Source organism: Physella acuta, unplaced genomic scaffold (assembly GCF_028476545.2).
Source record: "Physella acuta isolate Inbredline_101_S28 unplaced genomic scaffold, ASM2847654v3 ptg001758l, whole genome shotgun sequence".
In the NCBI taxonomy this organism is placed as follows: Eukaryota; Metazoa; Mollusca; class Gastropoda; family Physidae; genus Physella; species Physella acuta.
This window is the reverse complement of record NW_026733268.1, coordinates 130205-138112: the sequence shown is the minus strand read 5'-3', so window position 1 is coordinate 138112 and position 7908 is coordinate 130205. Positions and strand designations below refer to the sequence as shown.

The window sequence follows — 7908 nt, the reverse complement described above, 5'->3', positions numbered from 1 at the left end:
TATATATATATATATATATATATATATATATATATATATATATATATATATATATATATATATATATATATTCACATATTATAAACACAAGAACTGCAGCATGAATAGATTTGTATCTCTGAGTTAAGGAAATCCCTACAATGGGGGTACTATCCCAGCTATGAAGTATCAGTTTTACCGCTAGAGTTCTGTCGGCCAAGTTTCGCTTCGAGTCCTTTTCATAGCCTTAGTGTTCCGGAAAGAGCGAGAGTGTAGGCGAATGAATTTCACGCCAAACGATGAGAGTTCGTCAAGACCTGACGTGACCCGGTTTTTTTTTTTAAACTGCTGCTGCGATAGTTCGTGATGGTCAAAAATATTCTTAATTTTTTTTTTTTTTTTTACGGATGCAAGGATTGTATGCAGATTCGTCTAAGTATAGTCATGAATGTGGTTTATAAATAAAGCTTCTGTGAATAAGAAAACTTTTTTTTTTTTTTTAAATTTTAGGGCCTCAGATTTTTACATCTGAAAACTACTGCCCTAAGGGCTATTTCACATTAACTACTGAGTTGAATTAATTTTTTTCTATAATAAAATGGTTTTACAAATTAGACCAAATATTCAAATAATTAAATTTTGTTATATAAAAAAAAAGATAAAACCTTAAACCTAGTGTTATTTTGAAATAGTAATGGTTTTTTTTAAATAAAATATTATTAAAGTATCACTAGGACATTGTTAAAAATATAATTCTACTAATGAAGTGGGTGGGTCATTCATAAGTGACGTAACGCTTTTTTGACAGTTTACCCCTTACCCCCAATTGTAACAAAAGTTTGAACACCCCCCCCCCCCCCCCCAGGATAGCTGGTTTTATTTATCAACCTACAAACAACTCCTCCCCCCCCCCACCACCACCTACCGTAAAATACAACATATGTTTTTGAAACAACATGTAGATCTATCTGTAATATCAACAAAGCTGGGTAAATATTTGGTATTGCTAGATCTACATTTTTAAGTTACAATATACGTACATACTTTTAAAAATGCAATAAAATCACTTAAAAAGCTACTATTTAGACTATTTTACTAATTATTCATTTACTTTCATTTACCCCCCCCCCCCCCATCCCCACCCCACACCCCCTAGTCACACATTGTCATCGGTCCAATAGCCGTTGAAAAACAATGTTATTTTTCATAATCATTATATGGGCCAGGATTATTATTTTTACTGTTAAATTGTTAATTTTATTATAATCAATAAATTAACAAATTATTAACAAATAAAATGCAAATAAACAAAAACAGGTAAAATGCGATAAATATGCACTGTAGTATTAATCCTAACCCTGTTTTACTCCGCACTAATGACATATTATTTACAATTACATCATCACTAGTGCAAATGAGTAAGTTAAAAGGTTCAAATTATTGTATCAAGTATCTTAATTATTTCCCAAAACAATGCGAGCTATTAGCATCACGGCTAATTGATGTTACAACCATCTACCACGGCGAGATGACGCACTCATTACGCCTGCTTCAAGGGCCAATATTTGTAGCTTGTAATTCAGATAAAATAAAAACCTATTTCCCAATATTTCGCTAGTCGTTTCGCTATGCTCAGGCAAGATTTGCTTTATTCTTTAAATTATAGTCTACTGATATGAAAAGAGACAATTATTTAGATTTATATATTTATATTTACTATCAGTAAATGATTAATTAAATTTAATTTTTAAGTCGCTTAACTACGCCACTTATAATAATTCATTTGGAAGCAATGAAGTTTATCTCAGAACTATATTTCTGGGGCGGAGCAAGAATCTAGGCCAACTGGCGGTGAAGCGGCCATATTTGTGTGTCTGTGTGTGTATGCATGCGATCCGCCATTTCACCTATCGTTGAAGGGTTTTTGAATTGGATCTCTCTTCTTATTTTTATGATATTTATCACTGTGAGTTGATTCTTATTTACAAGGATTACTTTTAAGGATTCTATAAAGCTTGAAGAATTCATTTTAGGATATATATTTCCGGGACAGGCTCCATATGAAGTGAAATTTCGATGGAGGCCGACCCGGGCAAACAACGGTCTCGACAAAAGCGTCGAGAGCGAGCATTGCAGCTCCAACAGGAAAAACAAACCAGAGAGGAGGATGAAGCGAGTGGCCAAGATGACCAAGATGAGTCTCCCCCACGATCGAGTAAGGATAAACTACCTCGATCTAAACCTAAAAAGGTTAAAGGTGCTTTATTCGAAGAGGATATTATTGATGGATTTGCCATTATGAGTTTCAAGACACTTGAGGATCTTGAGGTTAGTTTTTTTTTTTGTATTTTTTTTTTTACAAAGAAGAGTCAAATATTCAAATATTGACTAGATTTCCAACTAAGCTAAACTAAACAATCTACTCACTAAATGGGATAAGAATAAATATTTCAGTAAATTCAGTGATCTAGATTCTTGTCTAAAAATACTAGATTTAGATTCTAGATCTAGATTCTAGATCTAGATTAGAATTCTAGATCTAGAGTCTAGATCTAAAATATAAATTAGTCAAATGATGAGGCAAAAAGACCCCTACTTCTAGATCTAGTCTAGTTCAGTACTTTTCTCTCACATTAGATATCTAGATCTAAATCAATTTACCCTAAATTTTAATTTTGGGAACAATGAGCAACTCACAAATCAAATCTAGATTCTAGATTCTAGATCTAGATCTAGAATCTAGATTAGATCTAGAAAAAGTGTGTCATGGTTTAATGAATTATTTTAAGGAGGCACTTGTCTTATTGTTGACAAGTCTTTGTAAACTTAAACTTGGCCTAGATGAAATATTTAAACCTGATCTAGGTCTAGGAAGATTCTAGAATCTAGATCCATGTGAGGATAAATCATAACTTCAAATTTAGTCATGATTTTGCAATTTTGACTTGGATCTAAAAAATTTACATTTATTACTAGATCTAGATCTACCTAAACATTTAAAAACCAAAATGCCTAGGCCTAAATATTATAGATTCTAAGTTGTTTCAATACCTATAAGATATTTAAAAACTTCATATAATGTCAAAAAAGTTGGCCTAGCTTATGGGGTTTCAGTATTTCCTATTTGTAGGTGTGATACATACAACTACAGTTATGGTGATACATAGCATTATTTATTTTTAAAGTTATTTTACTTATGACATGTGATTGTTTACACAATTTTATTTTAGACTCTTTTTTTCTCTCTGAACAAATTATCTATTTCAAACACTAGTATTTATTTTGGCTAGCAAAAAAAAAAGTTTGAGGAGAAAAAGGGGGCCTATGTATAGTTTTTTAATTCTAACTTCTTATGGAATAAAGTACAACCTTTTTATGTGAACGGTTATGTTCTCTGGTTGTCAAGATAAGCATGTATTCACTGTCTGGGTTGTGGGTCATAGAACAAGTGGCCCCTCATACAGTTCTCTGTCTAAATTTTAACATATGTATTCATGCATTGGAGCATACACCACTGTTAACATAACAATAGGTTATTTCTAATTATAGAGTTTTAATTCTGGATTAGTTAATTGAAATTCTAGACTGTATTTCTTGAATAGGGTAGTTTTGTAAAAATTATTTGGTGTATGCCTATGATTACTATAGTTGTTTTTCTTAAATAGTTTATATTTTTGTCTGTGAATAGTTATTATATTAATATATGTATTCTTTTCATACATTTTCCTTAACTTAAAAGGCTCTTACAATTAAGAATTCAATTTCTCTCTCTTTTTTTTTTACATTATTACATGGAAGGGCTTTTATATTGATTAGTTCTGAAAATATCTTTTGGAAAGCAGATGGCGATAAAGTTTTAAATCATTTGTTAGCATATATTTGTGATTGTAAAGATTTTTCAAGCAAAATAATTGAATGTATATCTAGTTACCATTCTTAGGGTTGTTAGCTGAACCTTATTATTGAAATAGGCGTATTACTGGTAGCATTTGTTGTTGCAAAGGCAGTTCTGTACTATTTTTTGTTGTGAATTTTGTATATGTGCCTGAATTTGTGGTTTAACGGAGTTTTGTATCTGTAGTTTATTTTAACTTTAACATGACCATTATACTGTCCTGGTATTGATTTATTTCACTTTTACATGGCTTTTATAATGTCCTGGTAATGCTATGACATTTAATGCACCCATAACCATATATGAGATCAAGATAATCCACACTAAAGTATATTTTTACACAACGCTTTAAAAAAACCTTTGTTGTGAATACATTGTGATCACATGAAGAGGAATCTATTTCATTACACATCCTCTTTTACTGTTCCGTTGTAATATATATTGCTACAAGAGAAAAAACAAATGATTTGAATAATTAATACTTTAAATTGACACTGATATAGAACAAAGAGTGTTGTATATGAGTCATGTGTGTGTTTCCCTGATACATTACAGGATGAAAGCTTTTGAACTTGAGTTTGTTTTAATACATCCTTTCTTAAAAATTGCTTGAGTGTTTAATAATACTAGTGACAGCTGTACACATGACAGGCCTTTAGTTTTGTATGTCCCATTTAGCAGTAGTTTACTTTTTTTTATTAGGTCAATAATTCTTTTATGTAATACTTATGCCATTGATAAACACAATTTATGGTTTTTTTTTTAAATTGAGGCACTCAAGCAGTGGGAGTGAAAATGGACTGGTTAATACCACAGCTTTAAGATTAAAATTAACAGATGAGAAACACAATTACTATGATTTTAAGTATTATCCTGTAGTATTCCTTCAGTATAGTATAGCAGTAAGCTCCTTCCTTCTTAGACATATGGATTTTATAATTAAGTTGAAGGTTAGTTAAATAGTAAGATTTAGTGAAAATGTTAAAATGTTTAAGTCCTAGTTTTAATAGTAGTTTTTAAATATGTTGCTAATTTTGTCAATACTTACTCCAGTGATTTACTTATTTTTTGTCATATTAAGTCTAAATTTCATTAACACCTTTAGTATGTCATGTTTAATGTTGTAGTGTCACAATGCAGAGTGCTGTCATTACCAGGTGACACCAAATATAATAATCATAAAATTTATGGTTAAAATAGTGTTTCATCCAATTCAAACAAATTAAAAAGTAGAGGATAATGGTCCAAATTTGCTATACTGTTTGATGTGTTTTGAAGATATCCTCAGAGACCTGACCAAGTGTTACCACCGGTTTAATGCTTATTCTGTGATTTGTTTAGGTTTAGCTGTTATTGACAATGACATGATTTTAAGCTGCTTGGTTATTACACTTATCAGGAGTTTCAATTTTCCTTTTGTTGTTTCAGCAACCAGTTAAACAGTTCAACTCATTTTATTTCTCTTGACATAAAAAGTTTTTATCTATAGAATGAGTTACACTATCTTTGTAATACATTAAACTCTAGAGTTATATTTCAATTACTCTTTATCTGTGTGAAGGCTAGGATATGAAGACTGGGTATATCTAAGGTTAGAAATACATGTTGATAGTAAACCCCTCATCATTAATGTTGACATAAACACAGCTGTAGACTATATAGCCAGTGTGGGCTTTTATCTGTAGCTGGTGTTACACAATCTGCTATCACAATAGGGTGTTAAATGATCTGTTGTAGGCAAGCTCAGTTACACCAGGGTTGTTGGGTTTTTCCTTTGTGTCACAGTAGCCCATGTACGCCCTGGCGTGGGTTGTAGTTAGTGTTCTTATGTGTGTTGTGGTTATGGGGTCTTTTTGTGTTCTTATGTGTGTTGTGGTTATGGGGTCTTTTTGTGTCCTTATGTGTGTTGTGGTTATGGGGTCTTTTTGTGTTCTTATGTGTTGTAGTTATAGGGTCTTTTTGTGTTCTTATCTGTGTTGTGAATATGGTCTTTTTGTGTCCTTATGTGTGTTGTAGTTATAGGGTCTTTTTGTGTTCTTATGTGTGTTGTAGTTATAGGGTCTTTTTGTGTTCTTATGTGTGTTGTAGTTATAGGGTCTTTTTGTGTTCTTATGTGTGTTGTGGTTATAGGGTCTTTTTGTGTTATTATGTGTGTTGTGGTTATGGGGTCTTTTTGTGTTCTTATGTGCGTTGTGGTTATGTGGTTTTTTGTGTTCTTATGTGTGTTGTGGTTATAGGGTCTTTTTGTGTTCTTATGTGTGTTGTGGTTATAGGGTCTTTTTGTGTTCTTATATGTGTTGTAGTTATAGGGTCTTTTTGTGTTCTTATGTGTGTAGTTATAGTGTCTTTTTGTGTTCTTATCTGTGTTGTGGTTATAGGGTCTTTTTGTGTCCTTATGTGTGTTGTAGTTATAGGGTCTTTTTGTGTTCTTATGTGTGTAGTTATAGTGTCTTTTTGTGTTCTTATCTGTGTTGTGGTTATAGGGTCTTTTTGTGTCCTTATGTGTGTTGTAGTTATTAGGGAACTTTATGCTGTTACTTGGATCTATTTTAGTCCTTGTGTCTATTTTATTTGCTTGGGCCCTTTTGCTTCACATAAATGAAAACAAACATAAACACAGGAGAATAAAAATAGTTAAATAAATAGTGATTACAATACACTTAGCGGTAGCGAGTCAAATCCTTAAATTAGAAGAAATATATCATACATTAGGAATAATAATGAAGAATAATGAGTTTTCTTAGGTTGATGGTGAGTCTGTTTAAGTTAACAGCTAGAGGTTAAATGCAGTGTTGATATATGTCAAATTTTAGTATCATTATTGCTACATTACTTACTAAATTTGGTTGGTGTGTTAGCATAAATTTTTTTTTTACTTTTTATTGTCTTGATAATATTGCATGCTTTTAGTTTAATTATTCACACCATGTAGCTGGTCTAAAAATATTTTATGGGCACTCATCAAAGCATTATTATTTATAATGTTAAGAGAACTGGTTATGTAAATGAGATCTAGCCTAGGTGTGGAGTGCATGTTTTATACAGTTTTTTTAGAATTTTTTGTGTTGGATTTAGCCTAGACAGAAATTGATTGTATGGGGGATGCACACTGATAATACTGACAGAGAGATTTAGTTCAGATAGTAAATGATTGTATGGGGGGATACACACTGATAATACTGACAGATGTTGTCAGACGAAAATGATTGTATGGGGGGATACACTCTGATAATACTGACATATTTAGTTCAGACTTAATGATTTATGGGGGGATACATGCTGATAATACTGACATATTTAGTTCAGACATAATGATTGTATGGGGGGATACACACTGATAATACTGACATATTTAGTTCAGACATAATGATTGTATGGGGGGGGGGATACACGCTGATAATACTGACATATTTAGTTCAGACATAATGATTGTATGGGGGGATACACACTAATAATACTGACATATTTAGTTCAGACGTAATGATTGTATGGGGGGGGGGATACACGCTGATAATACTGACATATTTAGTTCAGACGTAATGATTGTATGGGGGGATACACGCTGATAATACTGACATTTAGTTTAGACAGAATGATTGTATGGGGGGGGGATACACGCTGATAATACTGACATATTTAGTTCAGACATAATGATTGTATGGGGGGATACACGCTGATAATAGTTACATATTTAGTTCAAACATAATGATTGTATGGGGTGATGATGTTCATTGGCCCTATTGTTTCACTAGTTCTTTATGTCCAACACATTTCTACACCGGTAACCGATTTGTTTGTGCTAATCAGCCAGTTATGAGCTTGACCGTTGTTTTGAAGCGGGACAAAAGAGTCATTTGTGTGCACTGGGTTGCATTAGGGCGACAGTTGTGAGGTAAATACAGCGTTAGGTTTATGATCCTTCTCTTTGTTGCCGAGAGCACCAACTAACCAATCACAGGAAGGCTTTCATTGCTGTCCTGTGATTTCGAAATGTGTACGTGCTTATGGTTAGGTGGGCTACTTGTGTTCTGTCA

The 7908-nt window shown here is 32.4% G+C and overlaps 1 protein-coding gene across 3 annotated transcripts in view; it reads left to right on the top strand.

Annotated features, from left to right (window-relative positions):
* Window positions 1–1864: 1864 nt before the first annotated feature.
* Window positions 1865–7908, top strand: part of LOC131930335 (fibrosin-1-like protein) — a 62979-nt gene continuing 56935 nt past the window's right edge. For all 3 annotated transcript variants that reach the window (XM_059286763.1, XM_059286764.1, XM_059286762.1), the window contains exon 1: window positions 1865–2307. In XM_059286763.1, coding sequence (XP_059142746.1) covers window positions 2056–2307 — 252 coding nt within the window. In that variant the 5' untranslated portion in view covers window positions 1865–2055. The remainder of the gene's footprint in view (window positions 2308–7908) is intronic.